Source organism: Rhea americana, unplaced genomic scaffold (assembly GCF_003343005.1).
Source record: "Rhea americana isolate MKP2758 unplaced genomic scaffold, rheAme1 scaffold_85, whole genome shotgun sequence".
NCBI classification, from domain to species: Eukaryota; Metazoa; Chordata; class Aves; order Rheiformes; family Rheidae; genus Rhea; species Rhea americana.
In genome coordinates, this window is record NW_028187034.1 from 616,601 (window position 1) to 631,933 (window position 15,333).

At 40.1% G+C, this 15,333-nt stretch overlaps 1 protein-coding gene across 1 annotated transcript in view; it reads right to left on the reverse strand.

The window, feature by feature from the left end:
- Positions 1-3,970: 3,970 nt before the first annotated feature.
- RBX1 (ring-box 1) overlaps positions 3,971-15,333 on the reverse strand; it is an 11,750-nt gene continuing 387 nt past the window's right edge. The window contains exons 2-5 of the mRNA XM_085323420.1: positions 13,440-13,518; positions 6,806-6,876; positions 5,445-5,530; positions 3,971-4,145 (exon numbers count right to left, since the gene is read on the reverse strand). Of these exons, the coding sequence (XP_085179546.1) occupies positions 4,133-4,145; positions 5,445-5,530; positions 6,806-6,876; positions 13,440-13,518 (249 nt within the window). The 3' untranslated portion in view covers positions 3,971-4,132. The remainder of the gene's footprint in view (positions 4,146-5,444; positions 5,531-6,805; positions 6,877-13,439; positions 13,519-15,333) is intronic.

Consider the following 15,333-nt stretch of genomic DNA (forward strand, 5'->3'; position numbering starts at 1 on the left):
AGCCTTGCTGCGAAACTCGTAGCATCGGGGAAGAAAACAAAAAGTCACACGAAGCAATAGGGGCCATACCAACGTACCGCRGGGCCAAAAGGGAAGGCTTTTGCTCTCCATCCAGCCCTGCACTGGTATTTGCTGCTTGCCACAACATCTACTCACCTCTCTCCTGGTGGTAGCAGCGTCTGGGACAAGCACAGGCAGCAATTTAGTCTTTGTCTCTGCCTCTGCCCATCTCTTCTTCACGTTATCTTCTTGTCTGCTCTTTTCTGTCTGCTTGCTTCYAACTAGGGGAATGAAAGCAAAGGTGGTTACTAGTCAGGGAAGTAGATTTGTTGCCATCCAYTGCCCTGACATATTTGGAGGTGGAAGTTTTCCAGAAGACCAGACAGYGCAAATCTCCTCATGCTTCCTTCTGAGGTTGCTCCATTCCTGGAAGCTTGGATCTGCCTGCGCTGGCATGGCTCCACTGTGTTCAACATGTGAGTGATCTTCACATCATCTTTGCCAAACGTTTTGTGGCCCCAGGGTACTTCAGGATGTCAGTTAGCTTCTCCGCAAGGAGCTAGTGGGAGAGGGACTGGTAGTGGATGCCGGCATCTTTACTTGCCTGCACAGACCCATGCAGAGGGCTACTGCTGCCCTCCTCACAAGGCCGTATTTTAGCACACCCAGGTGGGGTTTCACCGTCACACCTGACCGTACAGCAGCCGGAGCAGTTCCCAGAGCTCTCCGCACAAGGACACCCACAGGGCCACCCAAAGCACTTGCGAAACTTCCTCATCCCAAATAAAGCATCTACATCTCCCTCACAACCAGGCTGAGGCAATAGCCAAGGCAGGGAGGCACAAYCACGTTTAGTCCACGATTTGTTGCTACAAGCCTGGCAGTCTGGCTGAGGCTTTAACCATTCCTCTCAGACRCAGATGCTTTTTGCCTAGAGCACTCCTGAAAGCATGCCATTTTCCAGTGTACAGCCCATAACATGATCCTGAGGGGGAAAGTACTTAGTACCTGTATTTTTACCTATGAACTGCAGCTCAGCCACTGCACTGTAACACAGATGTTTTGCTCTTTGGTGCCAGTTCACCACCTCTTGCTTTTGCGGGTAYGTGGTAATACAGTAGAACATGCTATCTTTGCACCACGTAGGCCTGATTGTGACATTTTTATGGAACAGCAGAAARAGATTTGGCACCCAAGGTGCAGCCGATGCCACCCAACATCTGAAGTTTATTGCCTCTCCAAGGAAGAAAAGGAAGCTGCTCTCTGGTCAGGCTGGCTGGCTCCAAGCACTCTCCGCTAGGGTCTGTTCAGCTTGACTCAGTTGACAGACGTGTGCAAATCATCAGTTACGTCAAAATTGCCTTCTGCTCTGCAGCAGGTCCACCACCAATTTGTTTCTCTCTAAGTGGGAGCTGTGGGATATGCATTCTATGCAGTTCTATGATCTCTTTACAATTTTGTTATTTTTGGGTCCATAGTTCAGATTTGTTCTCCATTTACAGAAGTGTCAAAGGACACTAACATAGTCTTCATATTTCCCCTGCACACCTACCTTCCCCCCAGCACACCAAAACTTAAAAACGCGTCCAACTCCTTCCTCCTATCCCCAAAAAGCTGTCTGTATTTTGAAAGAAGGGAAGCTGTAGCTGAAAATGATTGTTGCTTCAGGAAAGAAAAGACAACAGCTCAAACTAATGCTCCTTCCCCCTCCTACCACCATGATATCCAGATGGAGGTCAAACTGTAAGTCAGGACAGAGTGATGCTAGTCTGAGTGAGCAACCACACCCCAGGGAAATAGGAGCCTTTTTKTCTTGGGCTAAAACGGATCCCTCGTCCCTTCGCTTTACACTCCCGGTGCTGCAGCGCTGCTCTCTTAGATCACTTACAGAAGCTCTTCCCCCTCCCCCAAACGCAATCCTTAACGCGTGCTACAGAAAACTGGGCTGCCAGCAGCCGTGTGCTGGAGCTGCCTCCGTTCGTCACAGCAGATTTTGCACTAGAGGGAATAGGACGGCAGAACCGTTTCGACTGGCAGCAGCTGAAAACGGATTCTGTTTCCTGGGTCTGTAAACAATTGCTGCTTTACAGTCTCTTCCCCCCCACACACTTACGGAAACCAAGTTTSGGATAGTCTCTAGAAGAGCAAACTGAAATCAAATTTAACAGTTCACACACTGCACCAGAACAGAGTTCAAGGGGCATGGAGGGAGGCTGCCTGCCTGGGAATAGCCAGTTGGAAGGACTCTTTTTTTAAAAAATAAAAAATAAAATAAAAAACTGATACAAAAAGAATCTGCTTGCAGGCACAGCCTCGAGCAAAACCACACAGAGCCATGAAGGAGAGGGAAATGCCTGCGCTGATGTGTCCTCAGCCAAAAAAATACGCTTAGGGCAATATGCACAGACTAAAGGGAAAGAAACTAGACTGATGTAGCTGGACCCAAAACAAAGTTCCAGAGAAACTACATGCCTTTMTCAGTGAGCATCTGCACTCCAAGCTCCTGAATATTCAAACACTGTATACAAACAGGCTGTCATCAACAGGAGCAGACAACATTTTGGTCAGGGAGAYAGGACATTCAACAGAAAGTGCAAATTCCAGAGAACAGTATTTAACTTGGATATCCCACTGCCTGGATGAATGCTTTGACTGCTACRTTAGCTGAGAAGGTCATTTTTCCCCCTGCTCTGCTCCATTCCCACTCCCATCACCAAGATTACCTTGATAAGCTTTGAACAAATTCAATTCCAAATTTTTAGTTAAAATACCACCAACAAAAAATGTTTAGCTATTCCTGACTTCTGTTGCCCCCTTTTTATTCATGAGGGTGGAAAATAGCAAACTGTATCATTGCAGATCACTGACACTTGCTGATAAAATAATCCTGACATTTGCTTGCTGCAGATTAAAGAAAGCCCCAGTGATTACTGAAAAGCTTGTATGTTTTGGTTCTGCTGATGACCATCCTTACTGTCCACCACTACAGTGCACCAGTGCTTAGCATTAGGTAACAAATTTCCTATCCTTAATAACTAGCAAAAGTATGCTCATGAAAGGTAGCATCACAAACAACTACTGAAAGAAATATACTGTGCATGCCACTGGTGACATGAAGGACACAACCTTTTGTAGTAGGAAGAATTTCTTTTACCTTGTTTGAGTTACAGGCATCTACTAAGACTGTCAACACGGGCCAAAATTTGATGTAATGATCAAGATACCAGGCCATTTGGCACGAGAGATACCAAAGTATTASATACTTTTCACAGTAACAACTTTTGGCCAACAAGAACTGCATCTTGACTTTAATTGGGGAAATACCAGTAGAAAGCCAACCACGAAAAAGTTTTTTTCATACACTGCTTATTTTTAGCTCTGCAGTCAATTTAGCATGTGAGTTACCTAAGCCTACTTTCACCTGACACACAAAAGTGCTTGATGAGCACTGACAAAAACTGGCGTTCAGTTGAAGCATCCCAAGCTAAACAGATAGAACCAAGAATGGTTAATGACATTTTCCTCTGCAGGGCAGTTGGTCTAGTCAAATTCAAGAGTAAAAGGAATAAAAAGTACTTTCCAATAATGACACAATCCTTAATTATATAGATCATCATTTCAACTCCACTGCAAGAAAGTGTGTCCACCTGAGAACACTATTTGCATAAATTACATTTAGCTAGGCCATGTCTTGCTCCCATTATACTACCTGACGGAGCCTAATGCTGACTTCAGTGACCCAGAGGTGTGTTTTTAATTTGTTAGGGAGTAAGACCAAACCTTTAGTCAAAGACGGCGGGCAGTGACAAGAGTATTTGCCCTGGAAGTTCTCCTGTGAGAACAGCACATTTGCCTCCCAAAGTGTTGGTGATATTAATGAACAAAAGTGTACCTGAACTCCCCAGTCTCCAGAAAATTATTCTGCTTTCCTGTTCACCAACTTCCCACTCTCAAGCACAAGACAAAAACATAGAGACGAAGCTCCAATAAGATTTTATTCAATGGTGTACAACAGAAAGATATTCAGGTTGAAGCAGAATAGTACACATATTTTTCAAATTGCTAAAACAAACTCATAGTAACATGAACAATCCAGGCTGACAACATAACACGAAGCTTGGTGACCATCTCTCTAATGTCCATACCTGAAAATATATAATATGTTGCATTAATGCTTTYTGAAATTTTGTATTTGATACCAGTGCTGATTTGGGCAGACTTATTCTCATTCTAACACAATCTAATTAACATGCAACACAGATGTAGATGAAATGCTATGCTATGGAAACCTTAGGAAGTTCTCCACATTTCACTTCCCCCAAGTCTATCCAGTGTTTAGTTAGATGGAAGACTACGCAGTCCACCATTTCATATGCAAGAGAACCTCAGTACCATCATCTTCTGCCCTGAATCCCACTTCAGTTATACTCTGAGTGGAAACAAGGCCAAAACCCCAGATGTATTATTAGGCATGCATAAGAAGATACACGTGCATGTTTCTATCACTCATAATGCTGCCCATGCAACATTAGTTTCTAGCCAGACAGAATAGCTGCACCTTGGGCTCAGCTTTCATTAACTGTTCATTAAAATATCTTAAGACCAAAACTATGGAACTCAAGTTATCATGTCAATGAACATTTATACAACTGAATGTGTACCAGATTCCAAAGACAATCCTAAATAGCTACAATATTTGTTTTGATTTAATTTGGATCTTAAWGGTCTTTAAGAAAAAGAAAAGGTGAACCCACACTAATGCAAAGAGAGATTAATGGATAAACAGTGCAGAATGAAGCAAGTGACAGGCACATTTCCCAGCTACTGTCCATGTACAGCTAATCCTCAAAAACCCAACCAGGTATCTCCTGATTATTCTAACAGCAGACCTTTGAAGAAAACAAAACAAAAAAAATGCAGAAATTCTGAATAGACRGGCCAACAGTAGCAATGGTTACACAGACACTTGCTTTCAAGATACTAAGAAGTCAGCTCTATTAACCTCTAATCTTATTAGAGTTATAAAACAGATCATCAAGGCACAGATGGACCCAATAAAACTTCTGGCATCTCAGCATAAATGCTCTGGGAGAAGCACAATTCAGGTCAGTTTCCAAACCCAAATTGCTCATGCAGCAGTGTTCACCTGAGGCTCTGCTTTCATTGAATTCCATTTCTCTCTGTTCTCCACTCTTTAGAGAGAATGTCAATAGAAATTGCTACTTTATAACAATGCTCATTTATCCACAGCTAGTCTTCCTTCAGAGCCACCAGGTGACTAAGGAAAGGACACTAAACAGCAAAGTGAAGTAAAATCCTTTCCTAATAGCAACTATGCTGTCAGACCCAGAAACGAGAAAGATTATCCACATATCTGACATTGATCATTTCTGCTGGCAGAAGGACAATTGCATTTTTGATGTTGAAAACTGCAGGATACCTACTTTTGAAACTCCCATTCCCTGTTGTCCAGTGGGCATACTTGGCGAGTTTTGAGCCAGCGAGAGATGCAGTGGAAGTGGAAAGCATGCTGGAAGAGAAAGTTCAAACCACATTATTTCAGAACACAGTATTCATAAACATGCCTCAACGTGAAAGCTAATATATCGAAAGCATCATGGTAAGAAGCAAGTAGCAAGGGTATGCAGACAAAGGTGGGGAGGACTCATCAGCTAGTTCACTCATAAGAGCCAAGGAACTGATCCAAGTTCAGGAGAGAAAGGGAACATTAGTGAAATGGCAGCAGGCAGCCTGTTCCACAGTAGACACAGTGGCAAGTGACTGACTTCTGAGGAGGAAAGAACACAAGTTTAGCAGCTGCTAAAATTGGCAGAGCAGATGCTGATAACAAGCATAATCAGAGAAGCAAGGAAGAAGATTTCACAATGAGTAGCAGGGTGATATGTATGTAAGACAGGCTGAAGCTTTCTGCAAGATCTCTGGACAAACTCAAGTTTGAATAAAAATGAACTTGCAAGGCCAGGAAGAAAAAAAAAAATCTCTATCACATTTGCTGCAGACACACTCTTCCATGCCCCATAGAGCTCCTTAAAAAACAAGGTTCCATTTGTGTAACCACTGCACAGAAAGTCATAATATTGACACTAGACTATTCTGACATGGTTAAAAAAAATCGCTCTCATCTTTTACAGACAGAATCATAACATTCATAATCCTGTTTAGGGATTATCACATTGTAACTTGATCCCACAGCATAACAAGCTTGTGACTGAGAAACAAGTAGCTATTTCCATTATGCAAAACTGTATCTTCCAGCTCAGGTCCAGGCCAGCTAGAGATGGTATGCCAGTTTGAGTTCACATGCTAATAGCACCACATATAAAGGAATGCATGCAGCAACAAAGTGGAAGAGCTGGAGATTAGACAATAAAACTGATTTGATATTCTTCCAAAAGGGAAAGTAAATCAGCTAGTCACCCCGTATTGACTCCTCAAATCAGCCTGCGCAAAGACAAATCAAGCATGCTGACATCCAAGTAACCCTATYATCAGAAAAAAGGTGCAACACCAAAGCAAAACCTTGACCAGGAAAACTATGCTCAAAATTAAAGATCTATTATGCTTCCAAAAAATAAGGACAAGACTTATCTTCCTTCCTCCTCTTCTGTGTTTCCCCATTACACCTTTCCAACTTTCATTCTTCCATTTTCTACACTCCGCTAAACAAATGGCATCTTAAAGTTCTTTTTTCTGATGGATTACTTGAAGTCTTTTTTATAATTAACTTGGAGAAAAAAGGGACATCATTATACATTGAGGTCATTAATAGAACAGATTCCCTTACATTGCAGACACCCCATGCAACTGTGCACTCTTCAGAGGTAGCTGATGCTTGGTTTGCTTGACATTCTATGCCTGTGAAAACAAAGATTAAACACGTATATGCAGGAGTAGAAGATCTACATACAACAGCAACTGGCAGTTTTCCTTATTACAACAAGTGGAAAAAGCTCTTTCTTTTGTTGAATTCATTTCACTGGAAAGTGTCAAGAGCTGTTGGTTTAAACTGTACTTTTCCCCTCAAAAGTTAGATCAAAAGATAATTCATCCCATTTTCCCCTTTCCTTTAAATTTTAGTATCCCAAAGAACCATACGGCAAGAGTACTTAGCTCATCTACCAATAAGGTGTGTCTGCTTTCCAAATTCTATGGACAAATATTTCCAGTTTGGTCTACTGTGCTTTAATACACCTTTTTTGGTGATCAGTTACCACAGCAGAACTGTGAAGAAAAATTTACCTAAATTTCTTAACTGGAAATCTTTAACAACATAAAATCACTGTCTTGTCGGACTTTTTGTACCATAAATTATACTTCCAAAATCACAGAAGTTGAGGTTGAAAGGAACCTCTAGAGATGATCTAGTCCAACCCCCTGCTCAAGCAGGGTCACCTACAGCATGTTAGGCAGGATTGCATCCAGGTGGGTTTTGAGTATCTCYAGAGAAGGAGACTCCATAACCTCTCTGGGCAACCTGTGCCAGCGCTTTGTCACCTTCACAGGAAAGAAGTTTTTCCTCATGTTCAGATGGCACTTCCTGTGTTCCAGTTTGTGCTCGTTGCCTCGTCTTCTCAATGGCACCACTGAAAAGAGTCTGGCCCCATCCTCTTGACACCCTCCCTTMAGGTATTTGTAGACATTTATAAGATCCCCCCTCTGTCTTCTCTTCTCCAGACTAAACAGGCCCAGCTCTTGCAGCCGTTCCTCATAAGAGAGATGCTTCAGTCCTCTAATCATCCTTGTAGCCCTATACTGGACTCTCTCCAGTAGTTCCATGTCTCTCTTGTACTGGGGAGCCCAGAATTGGAGTAAATTATTACTGAGTAAATTATATAAAATAATTTACGCATGTAGAGCTGAAGCTTTTCTGTCTCCTCCATATAGCCTGTGACAGATGAGTATATCCCCAAAATACTAATGGAAAATACAGTTTAAACTGTATGCTTTGAGCTTTTAACATCTTAGAGTAGACTAGGATGCTTTGAGCTTTTAACATCTTAGAGTAGACTAGGATCTAGAGCACCTAGGATGATCCTGAAAAAGGCAAAGATTATAAGATTATTTAATTTTTTTTTTTTTTTTTGGTCAGGAGATATAAATGAAGTGTGAGGGAGGGAAGAATAGCACTGAGAAAACAAATCCAGGAGCCTGGCTCTCCGTTCTACATCCTGAACAATTCAGTTCTGCTCCAGCTGAAGAAGAAATTTAAGGAGAAAAAGATGACATTTCCAATTTTTCTACAATCAAAAACACAAACACATTTTAAGACCAACATTCTATTTCCAGCTAAAGGATGGTTCTTCAAAACAATGAAAGTCAAGCCCAAAGGGTTTTAAAAGAAGTGCTGATAGATGATCAGCTTAGAATTTGATACATGAGTTGGTTAATTTCTTTTTTTTTGCAGATCTTTCTCTTGGCAAAGAAAATGTCTGAATGAGCTCCAATTCTCTGTGCACTTTTCGTGCGCCTGAATATGCTTAGAGGAAAAAGAATTCAATTCACCAATTAAAGATTTAAAAATGTTATAAAGCTCCGTGGGTTTAGCTGAAAAATATGATCTTCATTTGTTCTGTCCTATTCATCCATCCCTCCTTTTTTCACTCTCAGGTGTAGAGAGGAACAAAATAAAAGGCCTATTTTTCAAGGGATGTGAGAAAGATCATTTAACCTTGGTCATGAGAACTATCCAAAACAAGGCTGAGACTTRAAGAAACTCAGTTCCAAGAAGTGTTCTGCAGGGTTTGGATGAGTGTATATTTATGATACGGTTTACATCAACATATAACATCAGGAAGTCCAAAGCTCAATCTTTGGCCTGTCCATAGAATAGTACAAATTCCAGTGCAGCTGAATTGTCAGATTTCTTAATTCCTTAAGCCTTCAGCACTTACAGCAATATAACTATATCTAATTAAGTGGAAGATGCTCAAGAACCCAAGAGCTTCAGCTACTTTGGAGAAAAGTGCMCCTCTGCTGAACATGTACTACTCAAGACTGCTACAACAATTTTATTGTTACAACAGTACAGATTCATAGTCTTACTGCTTATCACTGGGCATACATGGTTAATTTAAAATATTTTCAATGGTGAGAAGAGTAGTGGGAGAAGAAGAGGAAATGCATTTGAAGAAAGAAAGGTCAACTGGTAAGGAAACTAACTCAGCGAGTCCCTGACCACTAAAAGTGAGGAAAATATTCCAGCACACAGTATGCTTACCTTGTTTCTTCTCCTYTTCCCCTGCTGGGAACAGGATATTGGACATATTAGATCTGAAGTCCATCAAGCCTGTTCTTATGTCATTTGGTCCTGGCCCCCCAGTGGCCTCAATCTGTGAGCTGTATGCTTTGGAACACAATGCTAAAACTTCTTCAGGCTTTTAARGCTGAATTTTGAGTGTGAGGGAGAGGGGAAGAAAGGTAGCTTAGGTAAAGGGAGAGAAGCAGCACTGAAATCCATTTTAGTGTTACTCATGTATTTGTTGATCAGCAAGTACAGTCTAAAACAAACRACAGTACCAAAGCTTAAGAGGACAGATGAGGTTTTGCAGAAATAGCTGAGCAGGAGTTCTCTGGTCGTGATGTAAGACCCTCCAACAAGACATCCAGTTTTAACTCCCTCATCAAACAGGTTGGAGACTACTGCTGGCACAATCACCTTTGACTGACAGGAAAAAAAAAAAAAAAAAAAGCCTTGCAAAAATCACTTCTTGGTCTCCCACTTGCCTGATTTCAAAAAAGGATGATGTATCAACAAAACAGAATAAAACAAATGAACAGTCTTGGTCAGAGAATGAAAGCTGATGATTCTAGCCACTGAAATAAAGAAGAGCTATTTACTGGCTACTGACCCAAAGTAASTAATAAGAGATGGAAAGGAACAAGTATCAGAACTACTCTTCTTTTGCCTTGCTTTTGGCAGAGCATCTGGAGCGAGGGCAGAAAGAAACAGCTAAGACCTGAACTACCTGTAATAAATGTAAAAGATGCAGTGCAAGTATTTCAACTCAGGCAGCTACAGAAATGCAAACTGTATAATAACTTTTGAATCTTGGCATCTATTAAGAACCATCCCTCTTCTCCTTCATTTCCTTTTGCAGAAATCTTCTGCATAGTTATACAACAAAAAAAAGTAGCTCCACGGTGGTACTTAACAGAAGTAAAGTACCTGTCCTCCATTTGCAGCTGCAGTAACAGGCTGCTGCACGGRTAACTAGATGGCAAAGCTCTTAAAAATGGCTTCTGCTTGGACAGGGGTAACCACTAAATGGGTTCCCCTTTCTCTTTGCATATTGCCTTCAGTTTTTTGTTTGTTTGTTYGTTTGTTTTTTAATATGAAGGGATTTTTTTTTTAGTCATGAAGGGACAGCTTTAGTTGGAAGACCAGAACTAAATATGAATGGCTAACATAGCATGTACTGTATTCAATTAGAAAAAGGTGGAAAAAAGAACAAATAACCAAGCTAATAACCTTGGAGTACACTTGTTACCTACAAGATGCAGCATGAACTCTCCCATTTAGTTTTCAATATTTCAGACGGATTCTAGTACTTTCYCCTCGCAGTTTGCTCCTGTTGCTTATAAATTATCCATATTTTTTTCCCCAATAGTTACCCTAAGTTCCACCTTCGCTGTATTGTCATATGATCCCTTCTACTTACAAAACCCTTCTATGATGCTCACTATTTCCTCTTGGTATCAGAKTCTCAAAAATATTTGTACACAGTTATCATGTTCCACTCTTACTTTTGACTTAGCAATTTATCTATACTCAGTTCTGTTCTTTCATTCTTCCCATGAATCCAAGATCATTCAACCTGCTAATCACTTTGAGATTCTTCTTTGGAGTCTATRCAGTTTGTCTATCTTTGTGCAACTACAGTACCTAGTTTGGTATTTTGTATCTTATTATCAAAGGAAGGAGTTAGTATTTTAAGAGCATATTTTATTTATTTCAAAAGCAAATGTGTCACTTTTGCTACCATATTATATACCACATCTTAGACCAGAAGGTAACTCACTACACTAATCACAGTGTTTCCTAACATTCCCCACTTATCATGCTGCAGCAATAGCTCCAAARAGCAAGCCCTTGAAGAAATCAAAAATGCTGCTTAAGTAAAATYGAAATAGGACTCGGGTCTTTCCAGAAAACAATGAAAAGAATACAAAACACAGAAAATTTGCTCATTCATTCTGTACATTGAAAAAAAAATCATACTGAGGGTGGGGGAGAATCCTTTGACCATATCAGTCATGATGTACATGAACTGAAAGGAGTTCACGAAACCTTAACTTTATTACATCCTAGCTTTCAGATGCTTGACTTTATAATGWTAATCCTCCATCAGCATAGCTGGTGTACTTATCACTTATCACTCTTTTAATGTTTCCTCTTTCAAGGCTTCTCTTCATTACCGGAGGATGGAGGCATTTGCATCCTGTATTTTATCAAATTGAATCTTGTGTTGTCCTTCCTTGCACATTCTATTAATTTTTCTCAATTTCCCATCACTTCACATTTTACATTTCAAAATCTGATTAAAGTGTTTTTTTTAAACATCATTAATGAACTGTAACAAGGAAGTAAGTAAAGCCAGACCCAACATGGATCTTGGAGCACCAATTTATACACTTCTTGTACTCTGTATATTGTCAATTCTGGTCCTACATCTGCAATATAGGCTTTTCTTAACATTATTTATACTATTTACTATATACTATATACTTATTTTATATATTTATTAATTTTGAGGCAGATTCACAGAATGAAACATGCAATATACCCGCTTATTTTGAGTAATTATACTGACTTACATGATTTTATACATTTATTCTATTTTTTTAATTCTATTTTTTTAATTCTATAAATAAAACTTACGTCCAAACAGACCTTTAAAATTCCATTTACTTGTTAGCTGCATGTTTTCCTCTGTAACATATCATGAGATACTGAGTTGTATCACTAGTGCCCACCTCAACTTCTTTTCAAAATGGCACAGGTTACGGGTTGTCAAAAGTAAATTGTTATGTTAAAGGACCTCCGCATATTTCACAACCGTTGTTCTCACTTGCTTTTCTTACTGTTATCATTCCCTTTCTAATAACCAAGAATAAACTGAGGCAAGAATAGGCAGTAGCTGGCTCAAAATACAAACCTATCCGTACAAAAGCAAGGAACTGAACTCACTTAACCCAGTTTCAGTCCTGTGTGTTTTGGTGTTTTCTCTTTAATAATTCCAAAGCTACTTTCAGAAGGATTTTATAATTAAATATAAGGTAAAAATCAGATGGATCTCTCACTACTTATTATTATAAACAGGGAGTCTCATTTTTCCAAAACAGTTTTATTGTCATATAGGCTTATTGACAGTAAGTTATCATTACCAGTAATTCCAAAGACTACYGCATAAAAATGAAGTGAAACAAAACTATCCTGATGGAATCCTGACTGCCATTTTCAGACACTGTAGTTGTATCTGCTTTTGCTTTTTGAGGTTCTATGATCTTAATATTTCAGTACTACAGGCAAATAATGGAGATTTCTATCTGGGTAAATTAAAAGATCTTCTGTCCCTCATTACTGAAAAAMGGGCAGACAGGTGGACTGTGTCAAAAATAGCCTGTTAGTGTTGAGAAAAAAAATACGGTTTTATATTCATTGTGACTGAAACCAGCACAAACCCATCTCAGGGTAGAAATTTTTAAACTTAATTCCATTATCACTTTATTTTCCTATGTAGCAAGCACATTTGTTAGTTAAACCATCAAGATTACACAATAAAAACTCAAATCAATATTCAGAATGTTTTGTATTTTTTTCAACATTTGATTATTATATTCACAAAGAAAAAAAAAATAATTAGTTCTCTGGGCAACCACACAATTCCCCACACTACAGCATTAACTAACTTATGCAAAGTAGCTTTTGCAGAATAAGTAATCAAGTGAGGTCACTGCTCTGAGCCATTCCTGGACAGCCAGACACAAAAAGTGTTATAAGATTTCATCCTAATGGGTTTCTTCAAAAATGTGATACCTATACTTCAAACTCCATCACTTCTCTTTGTGAGTATTACCTGTCAACCCTGAATAATTTTACCTCCTTCCATCTCTATTACTATTCCCTTTCCATCCAAAATACACTCAGCAACATCATGTCTTCTGTAGAYGTGATAAGAAGCAATTCTATTCCTTACAAGGAAAGAGTGTGAGGAAAGCAGTATGGTGACAGAAGTCACAAAAATAGATTACAAAACTTTAGCATTACACAGGATATAGCATAGCATTATAGGCATTGAGAAAAATTATTTCCTAACTGAATGTTATATTTACAGAAACATACCCTGAACAGGGGATATTTCAGCTGTGCACCATGCCTGTGACAAAATTCTTAAGTGTCTTCTCCACCATTTACTTACATAGATCCATAATATGGTTTCTGCAAATGGCACAGTTATCAACCACAATGTCCCATGCCCACAGAGCTACTGCATTCCACTAGAGAGAAAAAAGAAAGAAAAACACAGTTTTAACTCAATTTACAGCACACAGAAAAGATCTCATGTATTTTTGAAACTAAAAAGCAGGGATATTCTACAAAAAAGATCCTAGAAATCCAGAGCCACTTCTCATGATTTCAATAGTGTTAGAGGAAAGCAAYAGTACATTTCCCTCACATATCTCTCAGATCTAATGCTCCCTCCTACTTTAGAAACAAAGGCTACTTCCCTTAGTCCCGTTTTTTGTCAAACAAATGTATTCATCTGCATTTCTATTCAAGATTCCTAGGCAAGAATGCATCTCAAGCCACATCCTCCATTCTGATGAAAAGGACACTGCCTTGGAGAAAGGCCAATCCAGATGCCATTTTGTTAAGAGGAATTTACATTATTTGCAGCTGTTCTAAGAAATAATTTTCTCCCCAAACAGTTGGAACCAACGCCTGGAATCATCTCTTATGCTACCTTCCCCGGACCCCTGAACAACTAAATAGATAGGCTTGCCTTCGATATTCAGAGCAGTCTGACAGCATACAGGTAGCTAGGATAATTTTTATTTACTAATAAATTAAGAGGTCTAGACATTTTGCTTCTTTCCAGCCTACTGACTGAGATACTTATCTTCCAAAGACTTCCTCATTAAGGTATMTAGCAAGGTAAGATCCCAGTACCCTCATCTCTTCCATGCTCTCAAGTACTTAATCACTTGTCTCAGCATACAGCACTGGTGAGACCCACAGGCCTATGCTGAGCCCGTACACACACATACAGAATAGATGTGCCTTGGTACCTTGTTGGGRAGGAGTAATACCACCAATAGATAAGAGGTGCCACTTCCTGCTGTTCTCATATACTGGAGAGGCACAGCTGTAAAGGTACTACTGTTAGAGCTCTGGGAAGGGAATAAAGTGCCACACAATATACATGACCACTATAACAAATGTACTGCAGTGCTACTCATGCACACGGTGTTGTTGCATCGGCATCTGATGGCACACTTATTCAGAACTGCATAATACACAATACTGTGACATCAGTATATTCCCTACCTTTACTTCCAAAGCACAAGTGAGCACTTTACTCAAGCAGCTGCTTCTGCATAGACCCACAGCCCAGCACAGAGCTAACAGTTTCTATCATCACAGATGACAGCTATATTTCAAACAAACTAGCTTGGAAGCCATCCCACAAACAGGAATCACTACATTTTATATATATATATATATATGCATACATGTGTGTGTGTGTGTGTATATATATATAAAATGTAATGATTGATATATTATATATATATACATAAAATTATATAATGTCACTATATGGAAGTGCTTGCTGATAACCAGTCTCGAGATTCTTCTTTCTCAGACTCCAGTGTTGTACAACTCCACCCAACCTCCCTACCTCACCTGTGCCCTTGTGTAACAGACTCAGATGTTCACCACAATCCACCTGACAAACCAACTAGAGGCACCTAGCAGAAGACCTATATAATGACTGTTTGAGGAAGCAGAGAAAAACTAGTGTGACAAGAGAGTGTTTGCTGACTACACTCGCATCGTTACTGCGCGRTAATAAAAATAAAATAAAATTAAATTAAAGTGGGCGTGCAAATTTGCGTGAATCTTCGTACACAGCAGCCTGCAGACAGCTCGAGGTTTCCTGGCGCCCGGGCCACAGCAGCCGGTCTGCAGGGGCGGTGGGGGCAGCTCTCCGCTACCGCTTCGCCGCCCCGAGGCGCGCAGAGGCTGCGGGCAGCCGGGGGCCCGGCCGGGCGGGCGGCGCCGGACCCCCTCACGAGGCAGCCCCCCCCCCC